We start from the raw sequence: 15,219 nt of genomic DNA, 5'->3' as shown, positions 1-15,219 counted from the left end.
TACGAGCATTCTTTCGAGATTATTCTGCAGAATATGTAATTACGCCTTTCAAATCGTGTACGTGGACAAATACCAGCAGGAAAAGTCGAGCACGATTTCTAATCAGATCCATGATAAATGAGAGAACGAACAAACTCTAGGCAATGTGCCAAGAGTCACGATTAATCGGCACTTAACGTCTGTACGAATCCAAGCTTTGAAAAGAAAGCGATGATATCGACCGCACGTTTCAAGGTACACGCCTACACGTGGAACAAATTATCAAGTTTGCAAGTTGTATCAATAATTTGTTCGCTTCGCGTTTATCGCCGTTTCAGGAAACCGCGTTTACCATCGTGCACTTTTCGTTTCTCATTTTTCATTTCTTTCGCACTCCGCGTGCACATTGATAGTTTCGCGATTAGTCCTCGACAAATACCACCTGCCTCGATGATACGAGAAAGATTGGAGACTCCTGTCTTCGATGGTCGAAAGATATCGTCCATTTCTCGCAGGTGTATTATGCGTGGGTGTTATTGTGGATGGGACGATGGGACGATTGACGTTTCGTTGCCGAGACACGAGAACCACTGGAAAAATGTGAACGTATGGACACCCAACTGTCCGTTGTCTGTCCGAGTCTCCAGTCGGTGTTCAGTGTCGTCAGTTCGATCCGGTCAGTGGGCCATTCAGCATGAACAACGAGCGCAGTGAGTTAAATTTTTACGCTAGCCTGTCTGCCTCACTTTTCTCTTCCGGTGTGTGCACCGTGTATATAACCCGGGCATCCCGTAACAGATATTTCATCGAGCTCTGCAACTTGGAGTTGAGAAGTTTCTGTACTTTTTATTCTGAAAATGATCATTGTTGAAATTAGCAAATGTTTATGTCTCTTAATAAAATTAAACACAATAAAATAGTTTAGAATTTATTTAAAATATCGCGAATATATTATATTATATTTGCACTAGAGAATAGTGAGAACGATCTCTGTTTTTACTATTTAAAAGGATCCGTACCTACAATTCATTTCGAACAAACTTTTAATTGTCTTTAAACAAAACTAAATTTTCAAACAAAATTTTAGATACTTTAAAATTACTTTTTTGCTTTGAAATTATTTTTAACCCTTTGAAAGTCCACTGAATATAGGGATGACCTGATGTTTTGATAGCGCGGTAACAGAACCAGGCCAAACAAATATAAAATTCTGCATATGCATGCAAATCGATCGATCGTATTGACGGACATGATACTTTTAAAAGAAAGAGATCTGTAATCTATAACACTTAATTTTTCTGGTACAATATTCCATGTATCTTTTACAGTAAATTGGAGAACAAAACTAAAGAAAATTATAGTCATAAAGCTGTAATTATGTAAAAAGGATTTTAAACCACATTTTTATTCTTTACTTAATAATGTATTCTTTTTATTATTTCTCGATAAGATGTTGCAATTTAGCTTATTAATTGATAGTTATTACATACTTTTACTCTTTTCCCAGAAGGATCCATTTCCTCCTTATTTGGGAGCCAGAATCATCTAGTACCGATAAAATCCAAGCGAACCTTGTACGTAAGTTCATGAGAAATTGACACTTCCTTATTCGCTACCATTTTGTTAAATCGCTCCATTAGATCGAGAATTTACAATTAATTATTAACTTAAACAATTGCGTTTCGATCTTGCAGTTTCAAGAAACGAACTCAAATCTCCAACCTGCTGGTAATAATTTTGTACCTTCTGGTGGGCTCCTTGTTAGTGGCAATCATAGTGCTCGCGATACTTTGTAAGTTTATTCTACGTGTGTATTATATATATATATATATATATATATATAAACAAGAAAATTATATACTAAAATAAAATTATAAGGATGATTACATCAGAGTTGTATAAAAATGTTCAAAATTGTAAAAGTAAAATTCTCATGTGTCTAATTATCTGATTTTATGACTTTGTCGACATCTCCACGCTCGTTCTCAAGAGAAATGCTATTCATTAGAAAAGAAGCGCTTCAACTTTTCTGCGGATACCTTGTTATATCCTCTTTACACGCTTGCAATTATATTAGACATCCTTGACGAATTATTGGGAAACCATTTAACATATTCGATCGCCATTGACATTGCATAAATATTTCAGCGACCCTGACTATGGATCGTGCGGCAACGCGCGTGTTGTTTCACGAAACATGCTACCACATACTTGTGTATTGTTATGAGAGAGTCCATAACGTGTCCATGTGCCATTCCTCTATATAATTACTTTGTGCTATACATAGGACGTCTCCTAAAATCATCAAATACTTGTGACAAGAAAATAAACAAAAAGAAAATAGCAATGTAATAAATATACGTAAAGGCTAGAAATGTGTGCCAAATAATAGAAACGCGATTTTTGTAAAAGAAAAAATTATCACAAAAAGAAGAATCGCAGTTAAAAGGATATTTTTGACCATACGTTCATTATTGTGATTGCAGATGCGCGTATCGGCATGATGGAGATATGCGATAGTGAAGATTGCGTGCGGATAGGTGAGTAATATGTAATTATAAAAAGTTGCCACTATCGGCAGCAGCTGTTACCTACACGAACGAACGTTACGTAAGAAGAGAGAAATGTGTAACGCGACTTATCGTTCCGGAAACAATCATTTATTTTTCTTTACTCCCAGCGGCTAGTTTGAAGGGATCTATGAACACCTCTGTAGATCCTTGCGACGATTTTTATCAGTAAGTAGATTATCGTCGTACCGCGTGTATTATTAGATGTATGTGATGTATCTGTATGCGAAAAGTTCCTGTATCACGCTACAAATCTACTTTTGTGTTACGCAAATATTGCACGCGCGTGTCTCGCTTTCACTTGAATATGAGCAAAATTCAGCCGTTTTATAAATCGACGGGATTTTCGGCTAAAATGATCAGCTGCTGTAAAAACGTATCCGAAAGTGTAGGGTAAACTCGGGTAAGATGGCCACTATACTAATAATACTAATTAAGAACTAAATAGGTAATGTTGTCTTTTTTAAATTATAGAAATATTTAGAAACTAGAAATTTTTGTTTCCTTCCAAAAAATAAAGATTCTAATTTTGAAATATATTTTACATATTTTTTGTTTATTTATGTATGAGTTCAGTTCAAAATAAATGTTGTCAAAATAAAACTACGTGAAATAAATACGTGAAATTATATACATATGGCCATCTTTTCCCTAAAAGTCAGATAAGATGGCCAATGATTATATTGTAATATTTTGATAATAAAAAATTTCTAATAATTATTTTCTCTTTAATTTTGATAGTATTATATACTTTAAGCTTCCAAAAACTTAGCAGTCGAAAGTAAAAACATTATACATTATTCACAATATTGTTATTTCGAATAGTGCATGTACATTAACTACTGTAAATATTAATTACCTTTGAGAGTGACTTACCAAGACACACTATTTAACAATTATTGGAGAAATTACAGCTTATGGCCATCATATCCTAGTTTATCCTATACAATGCAATGCAATGTAACGGATATATGTGTTGTTGTGAAGTTAAGATAAAATAACTTATTAAATTCCTTTTTATGTTAGGTACGCATGTGGCAGGTGGCCACTGCAACATCCTATTCCGGATTCCAGTTTTACGAATTCCTGGTTGCGCGAGGACAACACTCGAGTATCCAGGAAAATCAGGGATCTGCTGAAGGCCAATATATCCGCTAGTGAAGTACCCTGGGCGGTAATGCAGGCAAAGACGCTGTACACCAGCTGCATGGACGTGCGTACGTTGCCGTTTTCTCTTTAATTAGTTGCCATTGATGCCAATACGTGTAATTTGATGTAAGGTGACACAACACATTATCAAGTCGATACAATATAACATGTACATAAACAATCCAACACCTTGAAAGTTGACGTTTAAAAATCTTGATAAATAATTTCTGAATTGTAAATACATCTTACATGTAAACGTGGATTTTAGATGCGATGAACGAGCTCGGTTTGTCCTCGCTGTATGATTTGTTGGGGTTATTGAATATACCCGTAATACCGGCGTCTCTCACTAACGTTACCAGCAATTACATCGAGCAAATCGCTAGGGTAAAAAAAATTCTGGGTCAAGATATTTTCTTCGGCTTCGGGATCATGCCTGACTTGAAAAACAACAGCAGGAACATAATCGCCTTCTATCCTCCGGAGTTAGACAGTCCTTTTCCCAGGTTTGCATCTTTTTATATAAATTAATGAAGAAAAATATATAATAAAAAGCTTTTAATAGAGATAAAGAATTGGAGAAGCGTCTGCGGACTATCAGATCGCGGTTGCGAAAACTGGAAGATCTGGATGATGAAGCCACGTTGAGCGAGGATGAGGATGCAGAACTGACCTACATAACCGACGTTGTCAATCAAGTCATCAACAACGGCACTATCAATGTTTGTAACAGTGACTACTCTATAGTGCCCAAGGAGGAACTGGACGAGCTCGTTGAAACACTTTACACAATGAGTAACTATATCAATTATGTTAGTACATATTAATTACATTTGTTGCCAAATTATATCGTAATTGTTAAATGTTTAAAGATATAATTATATATTATATATATTTTCAACCAAATAAAATAAAAAGTTATTTTTCTTGCAGAAAGTTATTCTAGATGGAAATCTAACTATCTACGAAGAAATTCTCAACGACGACGATTATATGTTGGTGGATGATTTGCAAAAGTTGACGGACGAGTATGTGATAAGCCGTAATTCAACTTATATGCCTAAACCAATTTGGCGACCTTTTATCGAATCCATTTTTGATTCAATCGCCACATTGGATCTCGATAAGAACAAGATATTGATCGGCAATTTGAAGTACTTGAAAGACATGGCGTTAATATTCGCCAATATCGAGGAGCAAGACTTAGGTATATTTACTCATTGAGCTCTAATCTTTAATTACTGATTAATGATATATATTTGGAGAAAATGGTTCCTTAAAAATATTTTTCTAAACTCTATCTTGAGTTTCAACGTTATTAATAATATTTCAATATTCAATATTCAATAAGATATTCAACCTTGATTTAGAGAGTTACATCTGGTGGGCTGTCGTGAACGTCGTAGCACCTCATTCTTCCGAAAAGCTCCGGGATAGTTGGACCACGTATCTCAATAACTTGAGAAATATCTTGGACATAGAGATGGGAGAATCCAAATCCTTGCAATGTGCATCAGCTGTCAACGAATTGATGGGTATGCATAATGCGATAGAATAATTTCTCCGTTTGACTCTATCATACATCATATATACAATATACATATAAACCTGAAATTATGGTTTTTACTGGTAATATGTTTTACATACGTGTGTATATTTCTTTAGATAATAAATTATAAATATATATTAATATTTTTATATATTATGTATTAATATTCTTTTAGATATTTAGATAATATCAATAAATAGCACATCGGAAACTTATATTTTATCTTTATAATTGTATTTCGGATTTTAATAAATGGCGTTTCTTGTCGGATCTTGTTTTTAGGAATGGCGGTGTCCTGGTTATTCGTAGATCCAACATTTCACGATAACGAGGCTCTGAAAGTGCGGGAGATGCTAGAGAACATAAAAGAAGCATTCGCTTCGCTCGTCGTTAAGACGGACTGGATGGATCAATCAACAAAAACGGTAACACTTGAAAAGAACCGAAAGATGAGCTCCAAAATCGGATTTCCCAAGTGGCTTTTCAACAAAGAGGAACTCAATCAGTATTACGAAGGCGTAAGATTCAAATGTTTTTTCTAATTATACAATTATATATGAGAACAAACAATTAATGCAATAATTGAAAATAGAGATACCATGTGTCATGGAGTTGTTAATGTTTAGGTAGACTTGTCGGAAACAAAGTACCTGGGGAATATGATACAAATTCTTAAAATTGAATTCAATGAAACGTGGGCGACCATACACGAGAATAATATCTTTAATGACTCGTAGTAAGTAAAAATTTGAAGAAAATTATCGTCAATAAAAATTAATATATATTAATATAGCTTTATTTATTGTTTCATGCTTTGTTGTTTTATCACGAATGATCAGCTGGTTTACCGATCCCACCACCGTAAACGCTTACCATATCCCCCATGCTAATGAAATAAGTACGTATGTATATCAAAACTTTCTGTGATCGCTGTACACGTATTATATTAACGTATCCCTTTTTCTCTCTCTTTGCTACTTATGCAGCGATACCTGCTGGAATTCTTCAATTTCCATTTTATGAATTGGGACTCGAGTAAGCAGACGAACAATTGTTTCACGATTTTGACCAGAGTTCGAATTTTACCATGTATCTTTGAAAATAATTTCAGGAAACATTTTTAACAACAATAAAAAACACATATTCTGTCTTAATTAATAATTATTGTTTACCAAATATTAAAAGAATTATCGCCAGAAATTTATAAAGTAATTTCGATCGCAGAGCATTGAATTACGGTGCTATCGGCTCGATACTTGGACATGAACTGTCTCACGGATTCGACAATAGCGGTCGACTTTACGACAGCGATGGGAATTTGAGGCAATGGTGGACCAATGAGACTAGCACGGAGTACACTAAAAGGACTCAATGCTTCATAGAACATTACAACACGTATTACGAGCCGGTGGTAAGTGTTTCGATCGAGTGACATCTCTGCAGACGTAAAAGTTAACGCAAGGATTGCAATTTCAAAGAGTCGAACGACCCGAAGTCGATGAATTAATAACACGTTTCGCTTCATCGCTAGATCGACCAGTACATCGACGGCGAAGAGACCTTGGATGAGAACATTGCTGACAATGTTGGCCTTCGCGAGGCCGTGATTGCTTATGAGAGATGGAAGACACGACACGGACAGGAACCTCTGCTTCCGGGATTCACGCAATTCACGCACGAGCAGCTACTCTACCTCGCTTTCGCACACGTAAGTCGCGATCGTTCAAATTTATGGTATAATAGTTTTTTTATTACGATTGTTACATATTATAGTATTATGGTCTGCAAAACTTTTCAACCAGCACAGTTTTGGAGCATATTTTTTAAATAAAATAAAAGTGTACAAGGAAAAAATAAATAAATGCATATAAATGCATATAAATGCATATAAATGCATATTACGGTATACATCTTTTATAGATTTATAGATTTAAAACAAAAATTAATTTAGCAATTAACAGAGGGAAGAAAGTTTTCTAAAATTTTCTATAAATTTGAAAATTTCCATTTTCTATAAATTCTATGACTTTGTGCAAAAGTAATGAGTTAATTTCTCGCAAAGAGAATTTTTATACATCTATATATAACAAAGAAAAACATGAAGTACGGTACAAAATGCAGAGAAAAAATAGTAAGGCCATCTAATATTTTATTATCATACCTTTGCAGCAATGATAGCAACAACCGGGCATAGATTTAATTAAATTCACAATATACTTTCGTAGTATACGTAGTATACTTTGCCAGTTTTCTTGTAACGCTTTCCACTAAATCACTATTATTTCAATACTTTTTAACTTGATTATTCGATATCTTTCTTTCAAATCTTAACTTTTCTGGACATCGAACATATTTTTTTTCATCATTTCCAAACAAATGAAACTTGCTTTTATCGGGAAATAATACATACTCTGCGCCAATCAAATTCAGTCCAATGTATCTTTTTCCAGATAATAATTTCGTCCTTTTGTTCTTTTTAATCAGTAGCTTTTCAACACCGATTCGTCCAATGAATCCAACATTGCTTAAACAATTAAGCATCCGGAAACTGTGCTGTGGCTAATTTATTAAATTTTTCTTCTGTTAATTCATGAGAAAAATTGGCTGCTACTTTTGTGGATCAATGGACTTTTCTTTTAATAATTTTGTCAACTGGCTGAGTAGTTTTACGCGGTGCAAAAGTAATGAGGTTTCCTATTGCGTGATTTATTAGTTACTGTTAGTAGCCTTAAATTTATTAATTAATCTATTAACAGTTTTTATTTAGATAGTGATTTTACATGCCATCACATAGTTTAATTAAAATGTAAACTAATTTATAATTTAAGTTATCGCTCGTTGGCTTAATTATTGCATGAAATTTTATATTTTAAAAAGAGGAGGTCAATTCTAGAACTTGGTCGTATACACAAGGAGCATAAAATATTATAAGTTTGTTCGACGGCAGTGAAAGGAAACATCGATGCAATAAGAGTTCCGGGACCACACTTGTACAAAAAGCAGGACTATAATTTAACTGATTCGACTCATTCAAATTAGTGAATAATTAGCTAGAATATTTTTAAACCTCAGTTCTCCGGCGATTCAATAATCATTAACGCATGGAATCGAGTCTGCGTGTTTGTGTTTTTCTCGTTTTTATTTACGACGTTCTGAGGATCACGCCAAAACTTTGCGAAATCTTCCTTTACAGCGGTTGACCTTCACAAAAAAGGTAGTTGTTATTTAAATGTCGTCTCCATCGTTCGAAATAAATCAAAGCCTAAAGACAACGAAATCAATAACAAAATATAACAGTAAATCGGATCTTTTGGATTCTATTATCATACACCTTTAAATCCACTTTCCAGCATGAAGATTTCCCTATTGTATAATTAATCTTTTATTTCTATATTGTTCTCTTTCTCTCATTTTCGAAAACTCTCTTTATCTTAAAACTGATTTTAAAACTTTTGCGCAAAGACTGCTTTGAATTGTTTTCCGAGTTAAATGTAAAAAATTTCAGGTGTGGTGCGAATCTTATACAACTGCTTCGTTAAAGTGGCTATTGGATGATACTCACAGTCCTCCCCACGTGAGACTTCGTGCGGTATTGAAAAACTCCAAGGAATTTAGTGCTACATGGAATTGCCCCGCAGAATCGAATATGAATCCGTCGAAAAAGTGTCATTTGTGGTAGCACTTACAGCTTCGATCGATCGAAGACAGCTCGGTGCTTCGCTACGATATCGTTGATCAATTAAACGTTTATCCACTCGAAGATGTGGAGTTTGTAAATTTCGTGTGCGAATAACGATAGTCCAGCGTTCACTTATGCAAGAGGATTATTTGTAACGAAGGAATTTATTTTGAATTTGTGATTAATTTAACGGGCGATAATACGTTCATTCTATGCATCTTAAAATTTGACGTCGTAGAAATGTTGAAAGAATATCATGATTTACGAAATGTCGCACAGAACATGTTACGCACATACGCACATACACTCATAAACGTCATTCTGTTCTTTCCATATAATCTCGATAAGATTTTTCGCACTAATATGTCAGTGGGATCTTCTGTCGTCGTGAGAAATAATCAAATAGTGGTTCAACCATGTTTGTAATAAAAGAATTTTATTTACGTACAAACATCTTTTTTTTAATTTCTAATAATCCTTCTACATCATTCGTTTTAGGTGTCTGAGATACTACATCTTTTGAACCTTTACGTGTCATTCAGTTTGTTGCAGACCTAAATATATGCTATTATATAATATTATCTTAAGTTATCGCGCGCAATTTCTTTTTGCTCATTTATGCTGTTAGGACAGAAATGTTATCTCGATCAAAAAAAGTTTGATCGTTATTTGTAAAGAGAATTAAAAAAGTGGTATCAGAATTACTTGTTATATAAAAATTATTTAATTTCATATGAAATATTAACTAAAAATAGCAAAGTGTAAGAGAATCAAGTTTGCAAAAATCATTCAGAATACGAGATCTTAAGCTTTCTTACGTGTGTTCGAGCACCAGTAGCGCAATAAAGAAACTTTCGATCGATTTAAACACTTGAGAAATAAACCGTTGCGCTGAGTGAGCCTTTAACATCTCCACTAAGAAATTCCGGTAGCCTATCCAATCTCCAACATAATTATACGTTCTAGTAGACGTAACCACCGTTGGCGTCGGTGGGCTGTACATATTCCTTCTTGCTGGTCGCCGAGACGGAGCATCCGGCGCACGGAGTGGAATCTTTAGCGAGCGTCTTGGTGTGATGCGTGGTCACGGTCGAATGCGGGACGGCGGTCTTTGTAACAGTGGTCTCGGTCTTTAGCGTCGGATTGTCGATGGTGACCGAGTCGGAGATAGCCGGTGCGGACACATCGATGGTGCTGACTGCGGCTGGAGCCGCGGTTTGAGTCTGCTGAGGCGGAAACGATGGCAGGGATGGGAAGGAAGGCAAGGAGGGTAAAGAAGGCAGAGACGGCAGTTCAAAGTTCTCGAAGGGGTTCTGGAAACCTTGCAGGGGGTTTTGGAAGCTCGGCAGATTGTCCAGCACGTTTTGGAACGTCGATTGGGTGTTCTGGAAGAAACCCTGCACCGGGTTGGTCGTCTCCTTGGCCTCTACGCTCACTGGAGTGACGGAGTGGTGCTGGATGACCGGTACGCTGGTTCTGATGTACTGTGGCACGAGGTAGGGCACCGCACGAGGTACTTCCACGGCATACGGACGGTTTATGGTGACCTGAACTGGTTGAGGTACACGGACGTAGTAGGGCTTGGGCACTTCAACGGCTTGGGGTACCGGAACGGGGTACGTGACGTGCTTGGTCACCGGCACCGGATACGGTTGAGGTACTTGCACGTGAACGTGGTGATCCACAGTTCTCAGGGGTATGTTGCTGTACGAGGTGTGGCTGGGGTAGGAAGGGAAGAAGGATCCACTGCTTACGCTGCTGTGCTGAACGCCTAAAATAAAAAAGAATGTAACGAAGAAACATATTTGTCGTAAACTCTCTGTTTGATTGGTCGTAATTTCTCAATTTATATGACATCGCAAGGATTTATTATGTAGTCCTGGATGTAATAAAGAACTTAAAAAAACCTGTGAAGCATAAAGTGGCCAAGAAGTTGGAGAGGCTCTGCAATTATGTAAGATACTCGTGTCATGCCTGTACTTGCATTCAGCGCTTCATCTTGGAAAAAGCGACGAGTGTCCGCGCGTATCGTCGTGACATTAGTCAAGCGTTAGGAAAGTTCTATGCGGCATTTTTGTGGATGACCTCGAATATAGAGGAAGCAATCTGAGTCTGTCGGATCCACGAAAAATCCCGAAATCTTACGTAACTCGGCGCGGAATAATATTCAGGCATGTTTTTAAATAAATTCAATACGAGGGACTGTCATCATAAATTCTCGATAGGTCAATGCTTACCTTGAGTTTGGGCGGGCAGTTGAGACGTCGTCACCTTCACTCGCGGAACGGAGACGGCCTCCACATGCTTGTGGACCACTGGCTGCTGCACGTGCACGCTCTCGAACGATGGCTGGATAGAGGTCTGAAAAATTTAATGTGCAATTATCTTATTATAATTCTTCTTTTTTGATTAAAAAAAAGAGAGACTAAAGGTAAACATATGTATGTTAAAAAAAGAGACACTAATGGTAAACGCGTGTAAAGAAAAATACAGCATGTGAGTATACGATAATATTGAAATTTTCACTTAAATAAATTATCATACCTTCGCAACAGGGATTCCATAAGAAGTTTGCGGAATGTGAACGTGTTCCTCTTGCTATACAATTAAAAGAGTGTATTAATTTGACGTTATTTTTTCAAGTACATTAATATTTATTCATCGGATAAACCGATTAAATAGTTTTCCGATTAAATGATGGATATGTCCGATCATTTTCCTTGTCTTTTATACAATTGATATTTCATCGGATATATCCGTTGGTTACTATGAAATTGGATTATCCGATTATGTAATCGGATATTTTTCTCAAATAAGTATAACGATTATAATTAAAACAATGCTTTACCTTAATGTTGGTGTAAGAACTGATGGGCGCTTCGACAGACGATATCTGATGCTCGGTGTTAAAGTTGTGCGTGTGCACCGTCTTTAATATGCAAAGTAAAGAGATTTTTTTCAATAAAATACCAGTTTATATCGGATAAACCGATTAAATAATGTTTCCGATTGTTAATTTTTTGTTTAAATGATTAAACCGATTAAATGATGGATATATCCGATTACCTTCGTCTCTAACTTTAAAACGGATATGTCCGATCATCTTCTTTGTTTTAATACAATTTAATCGGGTATATCCGTTTGTTACTACGTAATTGATTATCCGATTAGATCCGATTTTTCTCAGTGTGCAATTTCATTCAATTGATCAAATTTTAACATGCAAGTCGATATATATTTCACTCGATAATTAATTAACGAATTTGAGGAAAGAAAGAAAGTCACACCGTCGCGCAGAGATGATACGATTAATATACCTTGGTAAGTTCGGGTTTCTTGGCTTCGACAGCGGGTCCCAGATAGTTGTTATTAATAAACTGTTACACAAACAGTGAATTTTGATTTCCATGAAATAAAATAATTCTGTATTGGATATAGCTCGTATAGATAAGAAATAAGAAAATTGAGAATTCAATCAATGATGAAGCGATACTAAACTTGGTAGGGGAGACCGGTGTCAATTGTAACAGGTGTCAAATGTAACAGAGCTTATTTTAGAGCCACCTTATATAAAAACACGAAGTAGCCTTCGTTAAGTAATAAGAGACAACTTTTCGCATTACCGTCCCGAATGTGGTCATCGTAACGCTCTTGTTGTCCACGTTATCCCCAAATTTACGGAAATTGCGACCAAAAGTAAATATTCTCTCACAAATCTTTTTTGGTGCACAACTTAGGTTACTGTATTTATTCAAAATTCGATAACAGCCCATTATTATATGTTGCCTGAACTATCTTATTGTGTAGGTTAGATATTTTAGGTAAAGAAACATATAAGAAAATAACAGGATAATTTCGGAAATGGCATAGAGGTGTCGATAGTAACGCTCGTCGCACTATGATAAAAATGGAATATATTTCGAGACGATTCCCGATGGCTATATATTATAAAAATCTGATAAGTAGCACCAAACTTGAAGGTTTGTTAAAAAAAAATGTGAAACAAAAATTGCGAACGATTTACTGAAAAAAAATGTTATTGAATTTTCGTTACAATCGACACCGGTCTCCCCTAAATAAGAGCAGTAACATGGTAGGTAACATGATTTGCCAACAAATTACAAATTTATTAAGAGTATTAATTACGTGAGTAGTGTCCGGTACGCCATAGGAGGTTGACGGGACCTGGAAGACGGCAGAACCCTTCGTAGCGTCGCTGGGTGCCAAGAAACCAAAGGGCTCGTCCTTGTGGCTGGGCGGTCCATAGGACGATTGGGGTACCTGTAACGAGTGGTCCTCTGTGTCGTCTGGAACCGTGTAAGAACCTATGTAGCCGCCAGTGGCTTTTAAGATCTGTACCTCATTCTCATATTCATGATGGTGATGATGGTGATGATAGTCAGTTCCATAGCGCGGGTCGCCCGGCAGGATATCCCTTTTCTGTTTGTCGGCCGGCGCTGCTAGAGCTACCGCGAAGCATACCTGAAAACATAATATGCAATGTATCAATAAAATACAGTGTAGTACATATAATGTGGAAAGTATAACGCAGAAGAAATATCTGGAAAATTAAAGAGACGTAAAACTTTGAGAAAAACTTATATTATATATTGAAATTTGTTATATTTACTATGCTTTGTTGAGTGTTGTTTTACTATTATCACATCATTATTATACCGATTTACACACACTATTAAATAATCCAGTTGGACTGGCTCATCTTTATTTATCGTAATCCTGAGGCAATTTTAAATCGTTCCCGACGATTAAATTTGAATATTATGAAATCGATATGCATCTTAATGAATGGACTTAATGCAAAAATCCACTAAATTTAGGTCTCCACACACTGCCGACGGTCGCGTATAATTGCGTGCAATTTTTTCTGTTTCGTTCAAGATGATAAAATGCAAACGTGACACCAATAATTGACATTTCGCGATAAAAACTTTAACAAATAGCCGTAGCATTAATACATTCTTGTATCGGCTTAAAATTTACAAAAAATTTGGATATTACAAAAGGATAAATATCTCTTGGTAAAAAACATGTTATCATAATACGAATGTGAATGAATAATTTTAGATTTTTCACGAAGCAGCTTCGCAACACGTTCCTGGATGCTAAACATAAAATATATTTAACAAATTCTAACTTTTTCTAAGTAACTTGCTTTTAAGCAATTCTAAGTAACTAAGTAAATTGCTAAATAAAAAGTAATGAAACTTAAAAACATGAGAAAAAGAAGAAAGTTTCGAGTTTTGAATTGAAGATAAATAAAGCTAAACTGTCTCATACAACAGGATAATTTTGATGATGAGGTTGAGGGAAGAATAAAACGGAAGCGGAGGATCTCTCTTACCACGGAGATGAGCAGGAGAAGCTTCATGTTAGCCGTGTGGTGTCAGGACGATGAGTTCAGCATCCATCCGGAGACATTTCGATCTTTTATACTACGTGGTCCGGGATTCTCCTCCCGCCAGACGATCTTCCCGTGAGTGTCGCAATCCGCGGTGGCATTGGCAGAACTAGATATTTTAATCGACTCTACCAATTCCTCGCAACGTTCGCTTCGCTCCTCGACCCTGCTCTCCGAAATCTTTAAGTAGGCATTACCATCGGCTATATCGGTGGTAGTGTGCCGTTTGTCTATGAGTCGCCGTCGTCACATTGTCCTCATCCGGCATCCGGACAAGATACACGCCGATCCTAGCATTCACTTTCGATTAAATCCATATTAATTCCCGAAAACGATCGCGATATCTTACGCACGTGGTCTACACCAGTCCGCCAAGTTTTTGCCAAGTCTGCTGGTCTTGCTTCTTTCTTCTTCTTCTTCTTCTTCTTTTTTCTCTTTATTTTCTCCTTTCGAGATTGGAATTACAAGATGGAGAGCGTGGGAGGCTTTTAAAGGATTGAGATTGAGTCGCAATGAGCGACGAATTTTCGTAAGCTTTAATGGATCGTTTCAAGATTTACGCGTCTCGATTTCCGAGTTAATCCTTTGATAGACGGGGAGCTGATGCGTTTTTCTTGTCAGCTGACTGGATGCTGTACTTTCCTAACAGTGTTTTAATAGCCATCTTATGAACTCGACTAAATGATTAAGTCTACTGTATTAAGAAGTGTCGATGAATCGGCATGATTAATGATCTGTTCAAAATGTTCCATCTTGTCTTATCTCCATAATGTATTAAATAATGATAAATTAATGTGAATGTAAAATTAACCAATTTGGCAAATTATTAATTAAATACAGAATAAATAAAAAAAATTTTTTTTAAATTGCATCG

The 15,219-nt window shown here is 36.1% G+C and overlaps 2 protein-coding genes across 2 annotated transcripts; one reads left to right on the top strand and one right to left on the bottom strand.

Annotated features, from left to right (window-relative positions):
* Nucleotides 1–347: 347 nt before the first annotated feature.
* Nucleotides 348–9,373, top strand: LOC105287081 (neprilysin-4). Its single transcript, XM_011352502.3, is given in 18 exon segments — nucleotides 348–624; nucleotides 626–689; nucleotides 1,487–1,553; nucleotides 1,674–1,771; nucleotides 2,466–2,519; nucleotides 2,660–2,717; nucleotides 3,576–3,766; nucleotides 3,967–4,204; nucleotides 4,264–4,510; nucleotides 4,632–4,905; nucleotides 5,069–5,233; nucleotides 5,530–5,765; nucleotides 5,874–5,983; nucleotides 6,087–6,145; nucleotides 6,234–6,282; nucleotides 6,472–6,658; nucleotides 6,779–6,955; nucleotides 8,753–9,373. Coding segments are annotated over 18 exon segments (2,643 nt in total). The 5' UTR covers nucleotides 348–429; the 3' UTR covers nucleotides 8,927–9,373.
* Nucleotides 9,349–14,469, bottom strand: LOC105287093. The gene is made up of 8 exons (XM_011352517.3): nucleotides 14,289–14,469; nucleotides 13,286–13,408; nucleotides 13,073–13,207; nucleotides 12,244–12,303; nucleotides 11,775–11,855; nucleotides 11,471–11,524; nucleotides 11,164–11,287; nucleotides 9,349–10,697 (listed from the first exon to the last, which is right to left on the bottom strand). The coding sequence occupies exons 1-8, from the start codon at nucleotides 14,313–14,315 to the stop codon at nucleotides 9,889–9,891; spliced, it is 1,413 nt and encodes a 470-aa protein (XP_011350819.1). The 5' UTR covers nucleotides 14,316–14,469; the 3' UTR covers nucleotides 9,349–9,888.
* Between the last annotated feature and the right edge of the window lie 750 nt (nucleotides 14,470–15,219).

This window comes from Ooceraea biroi, chromosome 5, assembly GCF_003672135.1.
Source record: "Ooceraea biroi isolate clonal line C1 chromosome 5, Obir_v5.4, whole genome shotgun sequence".
Lineage (NCBI taxonomy): Eukaryota > Metazoa > Arthropoda > Insecta > Hymenoptera > Formicidae > Ooceraea > Ooceraea biroi.
The sequence above is the reverse complement of the archived record's forward strand: the minus strand, read 5'-3'. Positions and strand labels throughout refer to the sequence as shown.

Excerpts from the sequence above, each read along its gene's own strand:
- LOC105287093 (XM_011352517.3), bottom strand. The coding sequence starts at position 14,315 with ATGAAGCTTCTCCTGCTCATCTCCGTG. Across the intron at positions 11,288-11,470 it reads ATGGAATCCCTGTTGCGAAG|ACCTCTATCCAGCCATCGTT; the intron begins GTATGATAATTT and ends TAAATTTTTCAG. Across the intron at positions 10,698-11,163 it reads ACTGCCCGCCCAAACTCAAG|GCGTTCAGCACAGCAGCGTA; the intron begins GTAAGCATTGAC and ends TTTTTATTTTAG.